General features: G+C 36.8%; 1 protein-coding gene across 1 annotated transcript in view; it reads right to left on the reverse strand.

Moving 5' to 3' along the window:
• Positions 1-21979, reverse strand: part of CFAP54 (cilia and flagella associated protein 54) — a 310172-nt gene that overhangs the window by 176717 nt on the left and 111476 nt on the right. The window contains exons 27-32 of the mRNA XM_030856338.2: positions 19802-19930; positions 18047-18161; positions 16009-16098; positions 15205-15331; positions 2093-2207; positions 1640-1740 (exon numbers count right to left, since the gene is read on the reverse strand). Coding sequence (XP_030712198.2) covers positions 1640-1740; positions 2093-2207; positions 15205-15331; positions 16009-16098; positions 18047-18161; positions 19802-19930 — 677 coding nt within the window. The remainder of the gene's footprint in view (positions 1-1639; positions 1741-2092; positions 2208-15204; positions 15332-16008; positions 16099-18046; positions 18162-19801; positions 19931-21979) is intronic.

The following is a 21979-nucleotide window of genomic DNA, read 5'->3' on the forward strand; positions in this document are numbered from 1 at the left end:
AGAATCGTAAATGTGTACTTGTGACAATAAAAGCTAAACACACCATGATGAGTTTTATGGTTTAAGTTTTATAAACAAGAACATTATCTGCCAATAATTAAAAGTAATTTACCAGTTTAATCTCCTGGCCACTCTTATCTAAATTACTGCTATCACCATCTCCACTCCAGGCCAGTTACTCTATAGTATATCATCCTGTTCATTTATTTTATAAAATTTATCAAAAATCTAAATTGTCTTGTTTCTTTTGCACAACAAAGGAAACCATAAACAAGACAAAAAGACAACCCTCAGAATGGGAGAAAATATTTGCAAACGAATCAATGGACAAAATATACAAACAGCTCATGCAGCTCAATATCAAAAAAAGCAACCCAATCAAAAAATGGTGGCGCAGTGGTTGAGAGTTCGCCTGCCGATGCAGGGGACACGGGTTCGTGCCCTGGTCCGGGAGGATCCCACGTGCCGCGGAGCGGCTGGGCCCGTGAGCCATGGCCGCTGAGCCTGCACGTCCGGAGCCTGTGCTCCGCAGCGGGAGAGGCCACAACAGTGAGAGGCCTGCGTACCGCAAAAAAAAAAAAAAAAAAAAATGGGCAGACGACCTAAATAGACATTTCTCCAAAGAAGACATACAGATGGCCAAGAGGTACATGAAAAGATGCTCAACATCACTAATTATTAGAGAAATGCAAATCAAAACTACAGTGAGGTATCATCTCACAACGGTTAGAATGGGCATCATCAGAAAATCTACAACCAATAAATGCTGGAGAAGGTGTGGAGAAAAGGGAACCCTCTTGCACTGTTGGTGGGAATGTAAATTGATACAGCCACTATGGAGAATAATATGGAGGTTCCTTAAAAAACTAAAAATAGAACTACCATATGACCCAGTAATCCCACTACTGGGCATATACCCAGAGAAAACCATAATTCAAAGAGTCATGTACCACAATGTTCACTGCAGCACTATTTACAATAGCCAGATCATGGAAGCAACCTAAATGTCCATTGACAGATGAATGGATAAAGAATATATGGTACATATATACAATGAGATATTACTCGGCCATAAAAAGGAATGAAATTGGGTCATTTGTAGAGACTTGGATAGACCTAGAGACTGTCATACAGAGTGAAGTAAGTCAGAAAAACAAATATTGTATATTAACACACATATGTGGAATCTAGAAAAATGGTACAGATGAACCAGTTTGCAAGGCAGAAATAGAGACACAGATGTAGAGAACAAACATATGGACACCAAGGGGGGAAGGGGGGGTGGGATGAATTGGGAGACTGGGATTGACATGTATACACTAATATGTATAAAACAGATAACTCATGAGAACCTGCTGTATAGCACAGGGAATTTTACTTCACTTCACTGTACAGTAGAAACTAACACAACATTGTAAAACAACTATACCCCAATAATAAATAAATAAATAATAAATAAATAATAAAAAAATAAATTGTTTATTTGTGTCTTTATTTTGTGTTCCTTTTATTAGTATGTAAGCTCCCTGATGGCAGTGATCTTATCTGTCTACTCTACCAATGTATCCCTGGTGCCTAAAATAATGCACAACACATAGTAACCCTCAAGTAAAAATTTAATTAATTAATCAATCAATACCTTTCTTGCTCCGCCATTCCAGAAATAAAAGGATTCTTATTCAAAAATTCTCTTAGAGTTTCCTTTTTTTTAGATCTCTGTCTGGGCTTCACTTCTGTAGTCTTAACATGGGAGATAACAAAAATGTTACAAATCCAACTTAAAATCTTAACACAATACTATAATTTACTTGTACTCTAATGCTTATCTTTTCACATTAAAATAGTGGTTTCTTTATGTCCCTCAATTAAAATTATTAACAAAAGTAAAAGAAGTACCCCTGTAGACAAAAAAAATGGTTATAAAAATATCCTTGTGATAAGAATTAAAATATATTGCATAATTATAAAATTATGATTGTTGGTATTCTCTTCTGTTTCACATTATACTAAATTATAGTACAGCCAACCATCTCTAGATGCATGCATCTCTTAAGTTCATTAACTTAAAATTCAAAATTTATATGAAACTTACTCCTAAAATCTCCACTACTGCAGCTTTGAACTTCTTCATAGGTTTGATGACCTTTTTACACAAAGTATTGTCCTTATGTTTCATTTTTTTTATTCCAAGTAGGGACTCATTCCTCCTAATACAAAAAGATAAAGTCAGTTAAAAGGATCTACAAGAATTTATAAAACTACCCCAAAGTAATAAACCTTTAATGAGTATTGCCACTGAAATTATGCTAGAATACCCAAAATTGGTTATGTCCCACGCATAAATGAGACTATGATACTCCTGGTCGTCAACGAATAGCTAGTCTCTCAAAAGAGCAAAATGTAAATCACACCATAAAAATGTGATGAGAGCTGAAGTAAGATCTAGGAGGAATAGAATTGAACTGAAACTAAAACGTGAACACTCCCCTTTAAAACTGAGAAAATAACTACATAAGAGTGACCCTAGACAAACTACTTTGCTTCCAACAGACTTCAGTCCTTTTAGTTCCATCAAGTGCAAGCTCCCAGCCACTATCAACTTCTGGATATTAACAAGAGTTAAGCATTTTAGATCTATCTATTTAGACTACATTCATCCCTTGGTAACTGCAGGGGCTTGGTTCCAGGACCCCCTCAGATACCAAAAGCCAAGGATGCTCAAGTCTTTTATATAAAATGGCACAGTACTTTCATATAACCTACACACATCCTCCTATATACTTTAAATCATCTCTAGATTATTTAAAATACAACGTAGGCTTCAGAGGTCAGATCCCAGGGAGAGGACTGGGGTTGGCTGCGTAAACACAGCCTGAAGGGGGCTAGTGCGCCACAATTGGCAGGGAGGGAGTCCAGGAAAAAGTCTGGAACTGCCTAAGAGGCAACAGACCATTGTTTCTGAGTGTGTGAGGAGAGGAGATTCAAAGCACGGCGTAAAAGAGCTTCAGAGATGGGTGCAAGCCGCGGCTATCAGCGTGGACCCCAGAGATGGGCATGAAATGCTAAGGCTGCTGCTGCCGCCACCAAGAATCCTTTGTGCAAGCACAGGTCACTGTCCCCACCTCCCCTCCCAGGAGCCTGTGCAGCCCGCCACTGCCAGTGTCCCGTGATCCAGGGACAACTTCCCAGGGAGAACACACGGCACGCCTCAGGCTGTTGCAACGTCACGCTGGCCTCTGCCGCCACAGGCTCATCCCACATTCCATACCCCTCTATCCCCCTGGCCTGGGTGGAGCTCCCTAATCAGCTGCTCCTTTAACACCCTCCTGTCTGGGTGCGAACCCACACCAGAAGACGACCTACATGCAGAGGCGGGGCCAAATCCAAAGCTGAACCCCAGGAGCTGTGCGAACAAAGAAGAGAAAGGGAAATTTCTCCCAGCAGCCTCAGGAGCAGCAGATTAAATCTCCACAATCAACTTGATGGACCCTGTATCTGTGGAATACCTGAATAGAAAATGAACCATCCCAAAACTGAGGCAGTGGATTCTGGGAGCAACTGTAGACTTGGGGTTGCTGTATGTGACTGACTAGTTTCTGATTTTTACGTTGATCTTAGTACAGTTTTTAGCATTTGTTATCATTGGTGGATTTGCTTATTGGTATAGTTACGCTCTTCTTTTTTAAAACTTACTTTTTAAATCTTTTTATTTTAATAATATTTTTCTTTTACATTAATAACTTTATTTATTTTATTTTATTTTTTCTTTCTTTTCTTTCTCCCTTTTCTACTGAGCCTTGTGGCTGACAGGGCTCTGATGCTCTGGCCAGGTGTCAGGCCTGCGCCTATGAGGTGGGAGAGCCGAGTTCAGTACACTGGACCACCAGAGACCTCCCAGCCCCACATACTATCAACTGGTGAGAGCTCTCCCGGGGACCTCCGTCTCAGTGCTAAGACCCAGCTCCACTCAATGGCCAGCAAGCTCCAGTGCTGGACAGCCCATGCCAAACAACTAGCAAGACAGGAACACAAACCCACCCATTAGCAGAGAGGCTGCCTAAAATCATAGTAAGTTCACAGACACCCCAAAACACACCACCGGACGCGGTCCTGACACCAGAAACACAAGATCCAGCCTCATTCACCAGAACACAGGCACCAGTACCCTCTACCAGGAAGCCTACACAACCCACTGAAATAACCTTACCCGCTGGGGGAAGACACCAAAAACAATGGGAACTACGAACCTGCAGCCTGTGAAAAGGAGACCCCAAACACAGAGTAAGTTAAGCAAAATGAGAAGACAAAGAAATATGCAGCAGATGAAGGAGCAAAGTAAAAACCCACCAGACCAAACAAATGAAGAGGAAATAGGCAGTCTACCTGAAAAAGAATTCAGAGTAATGATAGTAAAGATGATTCAAAATCTTGGAAGTAGAATGGGGAAAATACAAGAAACATTTAACAAGGACCTAGAAGAACTAAAGAGCAAACAAACAATGATGAACAACACAATAAATGAAGTTAAAAATTCTCTAGAAGGAATCAATAGCAGAATAACTGAGGCAGAAGAACGAATAAGTGACCTGGAAGATAAAATAGTAGAAATAACTACCACAGAGCAGAAGAAAGAAGAAAGAATGAAAAGAATTGAGGGCAGTCTCAGAGACCCCTGGGCAAATATTAAATGCACCAACATTCAAATTATACGGGTCCCAGAAGAAGAAGAGGAAAAGAAAGGGACTGAGAACATATTTGAGGAAATTATAGTTGAAAACTTCCTAATATGGGAAAGGAAATAGTCAATCAAATCCAGGAAGTGCAGAGAGTCGCATACAGGATAAATCCAGGAGAAACACACCAAGACACATATTAATCAAACTATCAAAAATTAAATACAAAGAAAAAATATTAAAAGCAGCAAGGGAAAAGCAACAAATAACATACAAGGGAATCCCCATAAGGTTAACTGCTGATCTTTCAGCAGAAACTCTGCAAGCCAGAAGGGACTGGCAGGACATATTTAAAGTGATGAAAGGGAAAAACCTACAACCAAGATTACTCTACCCAGCAAAGATCTCATTCAGATTTGACGGAGAAATTAAAACCTTTACAGACAAGCAAAAGCTAAGAGAATTCAGCACCACCAAACCAGCTTTACAACAAATGCTACAGGAACTTCTCTAGGCAGGAAACACAAGAGAAGGCAAAGACCTACAATAACAAACCCAAAACAATTAAGAAAATGGTAACAGGAACATATATATTAATAATTACCTTAAATGTAAATGGAATAAATGCTCCAACCAAAAGACATAGACAGGGCTTCCCTGGTGGCGCAGTGATTGAGAGTCCGCCTGCCGATGCAGGGGACACGGGTTTGTGCCCCGGTCCGGGAAGATCCCACATGCCGCAGAGCGGCTCAGCCCGTGAGCCATGGCTGCTGAGCCTGCACATCCGGAGCCTGTGCTCCGCAATGGGAGAGGCCACAACAGTGAGAGGCCCGCGTACCGAAAATAAAATAAATAAATAAATAAATAAAAGACATAGACAGGCTGAATGGATACAAGACCCGTATATATGCTGTCTACAAGAGACCCACTTCAGACCTAGGGACACATACAGACTGAAAGTGAGGGGATGGAAAAAGATATTCTACGCAAATGAAAATCAAAAGAAAGCTGGAGTAGCAATTCTCATATCAGACAAAACAGACTTTAAAATAAAGACTATTACAAGAGACAAAGAAGGACACTACATAATGATCATGGGATCAATCCAAGAAGAAGATATAACAATTGTAAATATTTATGCACCCAACGTAGAAGCACCTCAATACATAAGGCAAACGCTAATAGCCATCATAAAAGGGGAAATGGACAGTAACTCAACCATAGTAGGGGACTTTAACACCTCACTTTCACCAATGGACTGATCATCCAAAATGAAAATAAATAAGGAAACACAAGCTTTAAATGACACATTAAACAAGATGGACTTAATTGATATTTATAGGACAGTCCATGCAAAAACAATAGAATACACTTTCTTCTCAAGTGCTCATGGAACATTCTCCATGATAGATCATATCTTAGGTCACAAATCAAGCCTTGGTAAATTTAAGAAAATTCAAATTGTATCAAGTATCTCTTCTGACCACAACGCTATGAGACTAGATATCAATTACAGGAAAAAAGGTGTAAAAAATACAAACACACGGAGGCTCGCTAAACAATACACCACTAAATAACCAAGAGATCACTCAAGAAATCAAAGAGGAAAACAAAAAATACCTAGAAACAAATGACAATGAAAACACAATGACCCAAAACCTACGGGATGCAGCAAAAGCAGTCTAAGAGGGTAGTTTATAGCAATACAATCCTACTTCAAGAAACAAGGAACACCTCAAATACACAACCTAACCTTATAGCTAAAGCAATTAGAGAAAGAAGAACAAAAAACCCCCCAGAGTTAGCAGAAGGAAAGAAATCATATAGATCAGATCAGAAATAAATGAAAAAGAAATTAAGGAAACAATAGCAAAGATCAATAAAACTAAAAGCTGGTTCTTTGAGAAGATCAACAAAATTGATAAATCATTAGCCAGACTCATCAAGATGAAAAGGAAAAAGACGCAAATCAACAGAATTAGAAATGAAAAAGGAGAGGTAACAACTGACACTGCAGAAATACAAAGGATCATGAGAGATTACTACAAGCAACTATATGCCAATAAAATGGACAACCTGGAAGAAATGGACAAATTCTTAGAAAAGTACAACCTTCTGAGACTGAACCAGGAAGAAATAGAAAATACAAACAGACCAATCATAAAGCAATGAAACTGAAAATGTGATTAAAAATCTTCCAACAAACAAAAGCCCAGGACCAGATGGCTTCACAGGCAAATTCCATCAAACATCTAGAGAAGAGCTGACACCCATCCTTCTCAAACTCTTCCAAAATATTGCAGAGGGAGGAACACTCCCAAACTCATTCTACGAGGTCACCATCACCCTGATACCAAAACCAGACAAAGGTGTCACAAAAAAATGAAACTACAGGCCAATATCACTGATAAACATAGATGCAAAAATCCTCAACAAAATACTAGCAAACAGAATCCAACAGTACATTAAAAGGATCATACACCATGATCAAACAGGATTAATCCCAGGAATGCAAGGATTCTTCAATATATGCAAATCAATGGATGTGATACACCATATTAACAAATTGAAGGAGAAAAACCATATGATAATCTCAATAGATACAGAAAAGGCTTTTGACAAAATTCAACACCCATTTACGATAAAAACCCCACAGAAAGTAGGCATAGAGGGAACTTACCTCAACATAATAAGGCCATGTATGACAAACCCACAGCCAATATCATTCTCAATGGTGAAAAACTGAAACCATTTCCACTAAGATCAGGAACAAGACAAGATTGCCCACTCTCACCACTATTATTCAACATAGTTTTGGAAGTTTTAGCCATAGCAGTCACAGAAGAAAAAGAAATAAAAGGAATCCAAATTGGAAAAGATGAAGTAAAGCTGTCACTGTTTGCAGATTACATGACACTACACATAGGGAATCCTAAAGATGCTACCAGAAAACTACTAGAGCTAATCAATGAATTTGGTAAAGTAGCAGGATACCAAATTAATGCACAGAAATCTCTGGCATTCCTATACACTAATGATGAAAAATCTGAAAGGGAAATTAAGGAAACTCTCCCATTTACCATTGCAACAAAAAGAATAAAGTATCTAGGAATAAACCTACCTAAGGAGACAAAAGACCTGTATGCAGAAAACTGTTAAGACACTGATTAAAGAAATTAAAGATGATACAAACAGATGATACATGTTCTTGGATTGGAAGAATCAATGTTGTGAAAATGACTATACTACCCAAAGCAATCTACAGATTCAGGGCCATCTCTATCAAACTACCAATGGCATTTTTCACAGAATTAGAACAAAAAATTTCACAATTTGTATGGAAACACAAAAGACCCCGAACAGCCAAAGCAATCTTGAGAAAGAAAAACAGAGCTGGAGGAATCAGGCTCCTGGACTTCAGACTATACTTCAAAGCTACCGTAATCAAGACAGTATGGTACTGGCACAGAAAGAGAAATATAGATCAATGGAACAGGATAGAAAGCCCAGAGATAAACCCATGCACATATGGTCACCTTATCTTTGATAAAGGAGGCAAGAATATACAAGAGAGAAAAGACAGCCTCTTCAATAAGTGGTGCTGGGAAAACTGGACAGCTACATGTAAAAGAATGAAATTAGAACACTCCCTAACTCCATACACAAAAATAAACTCAAAATAGATTAAAGACCTAAATGTAAGGCCAGACACTATAAAACTCTTAGAGGAAAACATAGGCAGAACACTCTATGACATACATCACAGCAAGATCCTTTTTGACCCACCTCCTAGAGAAATGGAAATAGAAACAGTAATAAACAAATGGGACCTAATGAAACTTAAAAGCTTTTGCACATCAAAGGAAACCATAAACAAGGTGAAAAGATAACCTTCCAAATGGGAGAAAACATTTGCCAATGAAGTAACTGACAAAGGATTAATCTCCAGAATATACAAGCAGCCCATGCAGCTCAATATCAAAAAAAACAAAAACCCAATCCAAAAATGGGCAAAAGACCTAAACAGACGTTTCTCTAAAGAAGATATACAGATTGCTAACAAACACATGAAAGGATACTCAACATCACTAATCATTAGAGAAATGCAAATCAAAACTACAATGAGGCATCATCTCACACTGGTCAGATTGGCCATCATCAATAAATCTACAAACGATAAATGCTGGAGAGGGTGTGGAGAAAAGGGAACCCTCTTGCACTGTTGGTAGGAATGTAAATTGTTACAGCTACTACGGAGAACAGTATGGAGGTTCCTTAAAAATCTAAAAATAGAACTACCATATGACCCAGCAATCCCACTACCGGGCATATACCCTGAGAAAAACATAATTCAAAAAGAATCATGTACACCACAGTGTTCACTGCAGCACTATTTAGAACAGCCAGGACATGGAAGCAACCTAAGTGTCCATCGACAGATGAATGGCTAAAGAAGATGTGGCACATATATACAATGGGATATTACTCAGCCATAAAAAGAAACGAAGTTATTTGTAGTGAGGTGGATGGATCTTGAGTCTGTCATACAGAGTGAAGTAAATCAGAAAGAGAAAAACAAACACTGTATGCTAATACATATATATGAAATCTAAAATTTAAAAAAAAAGGTTCTGAAGAACCTAAGTGGAGGACAGGAATAAAGATGCAGACATAGAGAATGGACTTGAGGACACGGGGAGGAGGAAGGGTAAGCTGGGATGAAGTGAGAGAGTGGCATGGACATATATACACTACCAAATGTAAAAGAGATAGCTGATGGGAAGCAGCGCATAGCACAGGGAGATCAGCTCCCTGCTCTGTGACCACCTAGAGGGATAAGATAAGGAGGGTGGGAGGGAGATGCAAGAGGGAGGGTATATGGGGATATATGCATACATATAGCTGATTCAGTTTGTTATACAGCAGAAACTAACACAACATTGTAAAGAAATTATACTCCAATAAAGATATTTAAAAAAAAGAATGATACCTTTTAATCATGAAAGCATTTAGCCTGAATTTCTTTGGAATAAATAAATTAAATACAATGTAAATTCTATATAAATAGTTGTAAATACAATGTAAATGCTATGTACATAGTTGACAGGAGTGCAGCAAATTCAAGTTTTACTTTTTGGAACTTTTTTTTCGAATATTTCCGATCCATGGTTGGCTGAATGCCTGGATGCAGAGTGGATGCCAAGGGCGGACAGTACTAAATGTTCTCCCTTCCCCCCAATCACCTGTATGGATTCTCAACCTTGTTTTTTTTAATCTGCCATCGACCTCTGTGGTAACCTGTCCCCTTCTCCGAATACTGTAAGGTCGCTTATTATCCCTCCCTCTATTGGTACTTACTACCTATTTTCCTTGAAATTTATATATTTCCTAAAATCTGTATTTCCTCTGGTAAGTACTTGCTAGGTACAACACCACCCTGCTATAACATGATAAATGGGATCCAAAAGCTTAAATTAAATAAAATGTAAAGTCATATTAACACAAGGTGAAGGAAATGACCAGGTGAATCTGGTAGCTAGTTCCAGGGGCTGGGGTCCCAAACTCATTTTGGTCCCAGTAGTGGTCAGCCTCTCACTTCGATTTTGATAAAGATGATCCTGGATCCTGTGCTTGGTTGGGACTCCAGCCAAGCTGCAGCAATTCCAAGAGTCTCTCAGTTAGTTGGCATTCATTTTGGCAAATGTTTTGTCTGCCTGAACTACAAAGCTTGGACCACTGATCACCGGGGACTTGGGAATCTATCCTCTGCTCTGCTAATTGCATCCTGACACAACTTAGTTGCCTGCTGTTTTCCAACCAGCTTGTCTCTTCTCTACCTCCTTTCTCTCCCACCCTACCAGAATGCTTTTATTGCTGCTATTCCAGAAACAGGTGTGAAGGAGAGGAGGTCATGGGTGTACACTTGGGCCACCATCTTCCCAGCCCTCTCAGCATTCTCCTCCATGCTCTGCAGAACTCTCATCCACTGAATAAACTCCTCCACTCCTCAACCTCTTCATAGACTGCTTCCTCCTAGTTCCGACTGCTTTTTATTTTGTTTATGGTGTATTATGAAAAATAGTACTTCTAAATTTTTATGTAATCATCATTATTGATCTTTGATTTCATGACTTACTGTTTTGATTACCTATATCACTGCCTGCTTCTGACCCAAAACATTGAGTTCCAATGACTGTCTGCCTATTATTTCACAAACACAAATCTGTTATTCTTTATCTGACAGCACAAGGCTCTCATTCATGCTTTTTTATTTTTAAAATATTTTTCATTACTCTAGCCCATTCCATACAAACTAATCTGACTGGAATTGCATTAAACCAACAAATTAATTTGAGAATAACAGAAATCTTCACAATATTCCATCTGCTTATCAAGTAATGTACTATGTCTCTCCATTTATTCAAGTCATTTTTTTTCATACCTCTTAGTAAAGATGTTTGGTCTTCTTTATATTAGCCTAAATCCCCTCACAATTCCTGATAAACTTAATCCTGTAGTTCACAGAAATGGGATCATTTTTCCATTATATTTTCTAGTTGATACAGCAAAGCGTTGATTTTGCATCTACCCATCCTATGGAATTCTATTATTAACTCTGATAGTTTTCAGTTAATTAACTTAAGTTAAAAAAAATAATAATTATTTGCAGATATCAATCTTTCCTCTCTATTTTCAGAGTACTTCACTGTGGATTTCACTTGATAAACATTTTTGAGATAAACATTTATGTATTATGTGATAATCACATAAATTCTAATCCTAATTTCTATTTCTTATTTTAATGTGCTGCCAAGAACTTTCAGAACAATTTTAAATGATAGAAGGAATAACAGGTTTCTTTGTTGTACTGCATATTTTAACAGAAAATCTTTTAATCCTAATTTGCCAGGAATTGCTGCTGAACATCACCACATGACTTTTTAGCACCTATAAAAGACTCCTTGGACTACTAATGATAATTATATTTAGATTTCCTACTATATTTATACTGAGAACAAAATCTATATTCTCACTGCTAAATTTATAAGCTAGTGTTTTATTTTTATTCTATATACTTCTAAATAAAGTTGATCTCTAATTTTCTATTTTTTTATTCTCTTTTTACAAAACTGTTATCAGAGCCTGCTGTGATAAATTTACTAGGAAACTATAACCATGCTCTGAAGTAGCTTTATGTAAAACAAAATTATTTGTTCCTATGAAGGAACTAGGCTTAAAAAGTTTTTGAGCTTTCCAAATTTTTTTACTGCTTCAATAAATTCTTATAATTTAAAATTTTCCAGATAATCATGACTTCAGATTAGATTTTCAAATTTATTCATATTAAACTACATATACTGTTATCTAATATTTAACAACTTCCAAATTTATGACTATTTTCTCTTTGGATTACTTACATTTCACTTTTTCTTATTTTGCTGGCCAGAAAATTACCTCATTTATTCATATATTCAAAGAACTAACCCTAGCCAATTGGACTATTTTAAAACCAACTTAAAATTAATTCCAACTTTTGTTTATTTCTTCTTTCTGCTTTCTTAGATTTATTTTGTTATTTTTCCAATTTCTCAAGCCCAATCAAAGTTCATTTGATTTTATTTTTCTCATTTAGTAAGTAACAGGAGCTTCTAAAGCTAAAATTTGTCTTTAACTGCTGCTTTGAGTACATTTGATATGTGGGGTTCTCATTAGCATGATTTTCAAAACGCTCTATAGTTTTAAATTTCTTTTTTATATACTATAATTATATACAATTATATATGGCAGTAATTTATTGTTATAAAATTATATAATTATATATGCCAGCAATTTATTTTGTTATAAAATTTCAGTTTTATTGTACTGTAAGAGAATGTGGTCCTTACAAATTTTAGTCTAGGTGATATATTGAGCTTTATTTTGCAGCTTAAATATTACACTTTTAAATTAAATAAGTGCTTTAAAGGGTATTTAGTCTCAATTGGCTATATATATTAAATTAATCTTATTAGTTATATTATGTACATTTTCTGTGTCCTTTTTCTTTCTTTTTAAAGTAGTACATTAAACTCTTAATATTACTATGTTTCTATCAAATTAGCTTTGTCTTTTTAGCAGTTATTCCCATATATTTTGATTTTTTTAATGTAGAACATGAAAATTCATGAAATATCTTCATTGTGATTTATAAGCATTATTAGTAGAATCACCAATGTGAAAAGGTAGCATTAAAAATAAGTAACGTGGGCTTCCCTGGTGGCACAGTGGTTGAGAGTCCGCCTGCCGATGCAGGGGACACGGGTTCGTGCCCCAGTCCGGGAAGATCCCACATGCCGCGGAGCGGCTGTACCCGTGAGCCATGGCCGCTGAGCCTGCGTGTCTGGAGCCTGTGCTCCGCAACGGGAGAGGCCACAACAGTGAGAGGCCCGTGTACCGCAAAAAAAAATAATAATAAGTAACAAAGAGATTACTCTTTAAATGTTACCAAGACAGTTGATTAAAATTTTTACAGGAAAAACCCCTGATTTTTAATCTAAACCCTACACCAAAAGAAATTCCATATGGATTAAAATATTAAATCTAAACCATGAAACTATAAAATTGGAAGAAAATACTGCTGCATATTTGTCTGTTGAAGTATAAAAAATTTTTTTCTTTGTGCAAAGATATGTCATGCATACAAACATAAAAAGAAAATAGATATTGCTATCAAAGTAGAAATCAAGGTGTTGCATCTGCCCCTCCCCTATATTCTTTGACTTGGAGAAGAACATCCTAAAACATCTGCTCAGCCTTAAAAACTGAAATCATTACCTTTGGCTTGAACTCAGTTATACTGCTCAATCTCCAAACTCACATATTTTATTATACCACTGGTCTAAACCACTTATTCTGTTTTCCTCTTTCAGAATATCTATTATTCTTCCATTGGACCTCCACGGTCAGTCCTCCAAATTTTACTGCTCACTGAAAGTGCATTCTGATTTTCTTTGGTATCAAGAATATTATTTACAGATTCCAAACATCTCATTTTAGCTATGGTTTATTTAATTTTCTGGGACTTTCTAATTCTGGCCAGTTCTCTCATTACCATGGCCTGCTTAGTAGAAGCAATTTCATCTTTTGAAAACATGAAGCACATATATTCCAAGTTTTTGTTCTAATAAATGTAGTGCCTATTTTAGGAAGAATATTTTCCCGTAGGTTTTTATGAGAATGTTTCTCTTCTGCCGTCATTTTTAAAATAGATCTTGTGTCATTGATGTTTTCTTTTCCTAGAATGAGATAGACAGACCTATGTCCAGTGTTGAAATTAAAACCCAATTATTGGAAGAAAAGCTGGATTCACTTGGCATCTCTCATAACTGGCACAGAACACAACAATTTTCTTTGTGGGCAGAGAGAGCCATTCAGGCTTAGAGAATAAGAGGGTTAACTTTAAGTTTTACTACTTCTATTTTTAAGGAACTCCCCGTTCACACACGTATATGGGAACTGCAAAGAATGGCTCTGCTTGCTACTGTAGAGAATTAGAAACTGGACCTCAAAACCACACTACAATGGGAACATATGTATATGTATAACTGATTCACTTTGTTATAAAGCAGAAACTAACACACCATTGTAAAGCAATTATACCCCAATAAAGATGTTAAAAAAAAAAAAACACACTACATACAAAAATAAGCTCAAAATGGATTAACGACTTAAATGTAAGACCTGAAACCATAAAACTTCTAGAAGAAAACATAGGCAGTATACTCTCTGACATTGGTCTTAGCAGTTTTTTTTGGATATGTCTCCTCAGGCAAGGGAAACAAAAGCAAAAGTAAACAAATGGGACTACATCAAAGGGAGGGGGTGGAGGGAGAGGGAATTACTGAAAATAATCAAAAGGCACAAACTTCCAGTTATAAGATAAATAAGAACTAGTGATGTAATGTACAACAAGATAAAGATAATTAACACTGCTGTATGTTATAAATAAAGCTTGTTAAGAGTAAATCTTAAGAATTCTCATCATAAGGAAGAAAAAAATTTTTTCCACTTCTTTAATGTTGCATTTATATGAGATGATAAATGTTCACTAAGCCCACTGTGGTAATCATTTCATGATATATGTAAATCAAATCATTATGCTGTACACCTTAAAACTTATACAGTGTTATATGTCCGTTATACCTCAATAAAACTGGATGAAAAATTAATTAGATAAATAAATAAGTGGACCCAAAAGTCTGTGCAAGAGATGCTGATAGCCTAGAGATGCTATCATCCAAACTGACTCAATAGCAAAAGGCCTAATTTATTTCCTGCTATAAATATAAACATGCTCTATTATTCCTTAGTTCAGCTGTACGAATATTTTTATTTATTTATTTACACAGACATAAATACTCACTACCTCCCAGATGGCTGTTTTAACTGCATGTACCCCACTCTCTTTTGCGTCCACTTTATATATCTTTAAGGAACAATTTTACTCATTTTTTAAAGTTGTTAATGCTAATAAAACAGATATTACAAATACCTTTGCAAGAAGTCATAGACAGGATTTGTTATCTCCACCATAAGTTGAAAGTTTTCATCATTCATACATTTTTGCATAACTTGTGTAAAGAATTCCAGGAATCTAGGTCTCTGTTTAAATTTCATAACTGCGAAAACAAGAAGGTTCATATATAATCTCCAATACACTTGGTCATTGTCATTGAAAGGTTACTATTGCTATCAGTCATTTTGTTGTAACAGATGAGTTTATTAACCTACTTTTTAGATTTCTCACTTTTAAAAAATGTATAGGAGTAAATGTAGTGAAACTATTGGTTTTCTAAAATCAAATATTCCTTTACGGTCTAAATTTCATTTATTTTTCAAACAGCTTGGTGTTGTAAGATTTCCTAAAAGTTACCTCTAACATATGACTAGGTGGGAAAAAAATTGCTGATAGTTGCCAGAATAACTAGTTATCCTAATTTTTATTATATTTCACTCTGAGATAAGCAATAATGCTGCTATTTCTTCATAGCTAAGCTTAAAGATCACTAACACATTTTTCAATTCCCTAGTTTTTGTAAGCTTCATAATAACACCATTTACTGCCAAAATAAGCCACCATCAAGGTTCCGTCTTTCCAGACTTTAAATCAGGTACCTATTTTGGTCTCTTTCATTACTCGGCAATCGAGAGCCTGCCTTATTCTGAATGGGTAAGAACCTGAAATATTCTGCCTAGAACAAGTGAAACCTTTAAGTAAAAAACAACAGAATCCACAGAATAAAAGATATTCAAAAGTAAGGTGAGTGAACAACATATGTACGTTTAGGTCACCTACCTTCTTCCACAGCACCTTTGACCGACCAATTTAAAACTATAGGGTAAAGAAATATGGGATCCTCTGCTCCTGAGAGTTCAGTTGTAACATCTAAGGTTAAAAGGAATTAAGTTGTTGGTTCTGTTTAACATCAATAAGCAAAAATGAAAATTCTTTGCTGGGGATGAAAAACAGGAAAATACCCAAGTATACATTCTAAATTATGTGCCTTAAAATATCAATTATATCATATTTTGGAGATTAAAAAATCCAATAACCTTAATTATTTTCCTTTCACTTTTTTTTCCCCCCTAAAGGCCAAGCAGTCTGCCACCAAATAGGGGAAGAGTTTCCAAGGCATGAGTCTTTCTTATTCAACAGCTATTGTGTATCAACAAATATCAGGTTCAGAAACCTACCAATTATATGAACTCCATTTTTATAAAAAATCTTTAAAAGACAGTAAAGTATAGAATAATGAACAGGACAGCCCCTAGAGCCAGCATGCCTGGGTTCAGATTCTAAGTCTGACACTTTCTTTTTCAGGCCGCACGGCATGCAGGATGCGGGATCTTAGTTCCCCCACCAGGGATCAAATCCACTGGGAGCATGGAGTCTTAACCATTGGACCTCCAAGGAAGTCCCTAAGTCTGACACTTTTTAGTTATGAGAACTTGGGAAGTTACTCACCTTCTCTGTGCCTCAATTTCCTTATCTTTAAAATGGGGATAATAACAGTACCTATTTCATATGGTTGTTATATAAGGGTTATATAAGTTTTCATATGCATGAAACACTTAAAATAGTTCCTCGCACACAGAAAGCACTGTACAAAACTATTATTTTTATTATTGTTTTGTTACTGAATCTACTGTTTAGCTAGTAACATTATATTGTGCTTCTTAGTAAAATGTTAAAATGTGTTTGGGGGTGTTGATAATATGAAAATAAGTAATTCACATTTCCAGAACACTTTACATTTTAAGAAATTATATATTTTTATATGTACCCAGACAATTACAGCTTTCCCCAAACTAGGTTTACTGGTTATGTGAATAACACAGCACTGGGTTCATTTCATAAATTCAGCTTGAAACAGACATGGAGTGTACTGAAATAAAATGAGAGATCCAAGTCACGGAATTCTGAAACAGTAAGACCACCCAGATATCACTGAGGCACAAAGTAGAGAGGTGAGGTGGGGTCACAGAACTCTACAAGTTTAGTTACTTCCCAACAGACCAAGGGGCCGAAAGTGGAGCCTCCTAACGAGATAAATGTAGGTACTCTTTTGTTCTTCTAGAAGGTTTGAAGTCCTGCTTCTTAAAAATGTAATAATAGTTGTCATCACCAGAAACTAAATTAATATCATAATCAGATTTCCAAACTGCAATCTCTCAAACTCCAATCACTGTGTTAACATTTTGGTCTATTATTAAATTACTATACAGCACAATGACTCACTTGAGTCCATCTCACTTGAGTAAACCATGGTTCAAATCACTCGTACATAACACCCGTCATGCCATCACTTTATTTCTCAGTTACATTCTTGTCTTTAGAGCAGTGATTCTCAATTTTGTGTCCCCCTTCCACAATATATTTGCCAACATTTGCCTCACAGTTGGTTGTCACAGCTGGGGAGAATGCAGGGAGAATGGTGTGCTCTGCATCTCTGGACAAAGGCCAGGGATGTCACTCCACATGCACAATGCCTAGGACAGTCCCCCACAGCAAAGTATTATCTGGCCAAAATTGGCAATAGTGTTGAAGCTGAGAAACCCTGCTTTAGGATGAGAAGATTTAGGCTCAAATCCAAGTCAGCTATGTAATGCTAAATAAATCACTTAATCTTTATGAGCCACATCTGTAAAAAGTGGTTAGCAATCCCTTATTAACAACGTATTGTTAGGATTAATGACACAGTGTAAAAGCACTGCATAAACCTTAAAGGGTTTACCAAATGCTAATCTCATCCTAATCCTTTTAACAGAATATTTTCTATTTTAAACGGCAAAATGCTAAACAGAATTATACAGAAAGAAAAAAAAAACACTACATTGCTTTGTCAGTTTGAGTAGGTGTGTCTCCAATAAACCCAGATGTTCATTTATTTTTTCAGGTAATAATATCTGTTGTGGCTTCTTCGTCTTGGAAGACTTCTTGGAAGAACCCTAGAAACATTGGTTAAATGTCAGAACGTACTTCAACATGTTTCAAGAATTGTCATTTTCAAATAATATTCTTTAAATTATGTTTCATACTTGGTAGACCAAACTATGAATCTACATGGTAAAATGTATTAATAATTAACTAATAATTAATAATAAGCCATTGTAGCCTAACTAAATGCCAGACACAGTACTAAGTGTTTTATGGATGTTAACCAAAATATTTCTTCTCTTCCCTCTCCCTTTTTCCTAGTAACTTCTGCTCCCCTAAACAGCTCCCCCCAATACACACAACATTCTGAGAGCAGTTGAGGGTATATCTCTAAAAATCCTCAAAAGAAAATGCTCTCAGAAATGTATCCCTTTTTCCTTTTTTTCCTTTCTTTTTCCCAGAGGGAGCTTCTTTACAAGGAAGCTAATTGCTTTTGCTGCTTTGCCTTTCATTGCACATAACAGGATCAGCAATTAGTGGACTAAGAGTTGGCGGGTATGAGCTCAGGCTCCCCACCATGCTTTCATCTGTCTGAGCCTGAGAATGGACTGGTTAATGTCTCCTCTTCTCCAAAAAAAATAGACCTCCCAAGCTCTTTTAGGCTTAAAGGGACCCTGAATGGTTATAATGACTTCTGACTCCCATAAAGTAGGTATTAGGTTCTCAGTCCCTACAGTCTTAGTCTGAAAGAAGTATCACAACCCTCTGCTGGACTAGAGGCTCCAAGGAAAGGGGCAAGGGGTCCTGTCCTACCATGATGTGAAGGGACAGAGCCCTGAGTCAAGGCCTGGGTGACATAAAGGGTCTGGCTGACGGACTCTTGAGTGGACAACACTTGGTGAAAAAAAACGCTCAAGTTGCTTTCAGTTTAAATCAAAACCTTCTCTAGACAACCCTCCCCCCAACAAATGTAGTATGGCTAAAAATATTCATCCAGTGGGGTTTTTTTAAGCTTTTGCAGCATATAATAGAGAGAGAAATGGAGCTACTCCAACTGAAACAGGCTTGGGGGTAACAGTTTCTACCCTGGCCCCAGTCACAGAAGGGGCGTCAAGTACTGTAGCTCCTGATGCTCCTCAGAAACCTGATAAACTAAGCAGTACTTCAAAATTTGATCTACAAAATCATTTAACCACATAGTTTCAAGAAAAGGCAATAAAATAAGATTCTAGTAAGACCCATGCTTGGGAGGCAGATATTAAAAAGTTGTCTCTAACATTACCAGCCTCATAAAGGAGACAACTGAGGTGTCACAGGGAGTTTAGGAAATCTACTTTGAACAGAGTGAAAAGCTCTGACGTGTATTTACTGCATTCAATGACCCACTCAGAATAATAAAAATCTTCAGTCTGGGAGAGACTGTAGAGGGCTTTCAGTCCAATGCCCAACTGGGTGTAGGAAGCTCTCTGTCAACACCTAACTGATCATCAGTACGTGTGACAGGGGCTATTAAGTATTCCAGCACGGATACCTTTTCATTTTCTTGATAATAATTAAAAGGAAAAAAAGCTCTTCACATATTCGCTTTCTTTTATGTAAATACAACAAATTAAAAATTGATCAATTTTCTAACATGTTCACTAATACTACATGACCTCTTAGAAAATTCAGCTAAATATACCTTTAAAGATGAAACACAAAGAACAATTACCTCCTCTGGCATTTCTTCTTGGTCAGTAACACCAAACAGAGATTTGCACCCTGATGTGATGTCCAACATCTTTTTTCCATAATTTATAATCATTACTGCCAGGTCATATTCCTTCCATGAACGCAGAATCTAATTTAAAATATTTATTAATTTTCTCTGTTGGAAACGCAAGTCTATTTTCAAGAGTCATGTATCATCTTCCATAAATTCAAAAGTCTCATGTTTTGGATATAACTCCCCTGTTTCTGTTAAGAAAACTGTAAGCTTACCTCCAGATCATATTTCCCTAGAATTAAAACTGCATGATTTCACTATTTTAAATAAAGGACAAAACCAGGAATCTCATCAGTAATGAATTCTCCATATCTCTGGGACATACAGCCATACCTCTTTTGGTACAGTAAGTTAACTATGAAAAAACATTTCCACTTAAAAGATCCATGCTAAAACAAAATCATTCTTAAAGGTCACATAACCACCACTTCTTGTCTTGAGTTGTCTTCTTTGTGAAATGGCACAATTACTGACCTCATGATGTCTTGGGGGCATTTATAGCAGTAAATGATTTACAGGACATTCTGGCAGTAAACTAGGCTGGAGGTCAGCTGGTTTTGGCAGGTTCTCCATGAGCCATAGGGGAAGCACACACTGACTCACGAGAAGGGGCCCGCTCTGCCGCTCTCATTCACGCTCCTGGTTACGAACTGTTATCTGGCCTCCTCTAGCCTGGCCCTTACCTACCTCTCCAGTGTCATCTTCCACTATTCATCTCCTTGCACTTTAAGCTTACAAAATATTAAGCCAAGTATAAATCCTGCTAGTTACCATGGTATCAGGACTTCATGCCTTCCTACAGCTGAGGCCTTTCCCAGAACAGCTTTCCCACCTGATTTATATAGCGTTGCTTGGTCGTTAAAACCTGGGCCCTAGCACTAACTCCAGGAAAGCTTCCCTGGCCAGCAATCTGATTTGCATAGACCCTGCTCTAGTGAAAGAGCCCAAAAAAGGGATGTATTTACCGTGAATCCCCAGGACAATACTCTCAGGGTATAAATAAGTTTGTATGAATTTATCTGTAGGTGTATTCTGTTAAGCTGAATAGGTTAGTATATAAGATAAGTAACAACTATTACTTCCCAGGCAGGGAAAGAATATATAAGGTGGCTGAAAAACAGTGAGTGGCTGCTTGAAGCTCATAAGACCTACCTAATGCAAATGCTAAGAACTGGAAATATTTCTGTAGGACCAGGGCAATGGTGTTAAACTAATGTTGACTGTGGGACAGAATGTGGAAAGGAAAACAGTGAAACAAATTTTGCCAAGGTAGGTGGGGTTAGGTCAAGCAGGGCTTTGAATGCTAGGCAAAACTGTCCAATCTCATTGTAAAACTGATAAGAGAGGGAACAAGTTTTGTTATTAGAAAACAGAAGTGAGCTAACATTTGCTCCCCATTCACCTTTGCTTTCCAACATATTTGGTTTATACAGCACTGTGCAATCTTTTCTCCTTGTTTTAACATGCCAGTGGAAAATACTTAAACGAGAATGAATTTTTCCAAACAAAAGAAAAACAGAGAACGAATTCTACTTAACATACCAAAGGGTGAATAGAAAATTTTTAAATGTGCCAGATGTTTGGCATAATAAATTTTTTAACAATGCCAGTGGAAAATACTAAATGAGAATGAATTTTAACATGCCAGTGGAAAATACTAAATGAGAATGAATTTTTCCAAACAAGAAAAACAGAGAACCAATTCTACTTAACATACCAAATGGTGAATAGAAATTTTTTTAATGTGCCAGATGTTTGGCATAATAAATTTTTTAACAATGTGAAAATAATCAAATATTTAAGATGACATGTCTCAGAAGTGGTACTTTATTTGGAATTCTGGCAGCTTTCAGAAAAAAATACTGCTCCTTAAAGAAGAAAGATTGAACCATCCGGAAAGATTACCAATTTTTAAAACAGAACAGAGAAAAGAAACAGGGCCATTTGACTAATTGGGCTTTACATGTCCTAAGAGAAAATCTCTATAAAAATATGTTTCTATCAAATGAATGCCTCAAATCTGGGATTCAGGGGTAGTCAGGCTTCTGGGTCTACTGGTCAAGCTGGAGGAAACTTCTGAAATGACAATTCTCAGAGTATCAATTTGGGACAGAACCAGCTCTA

The sequence above is a fragment of the Globicephala melas genome, chromosome 10 (genome assembly GCF_963455315.2).
Source record: "Globicephala melas chromosome 10, mGloMel1.2, whole genome shotgun sequence".
Lineage (NCBI taxonomy): Eukaryota > Metazoa > Chordata > Mammalia > Artiodactyla > Delphinidae > Globicephala > Globicephala melas.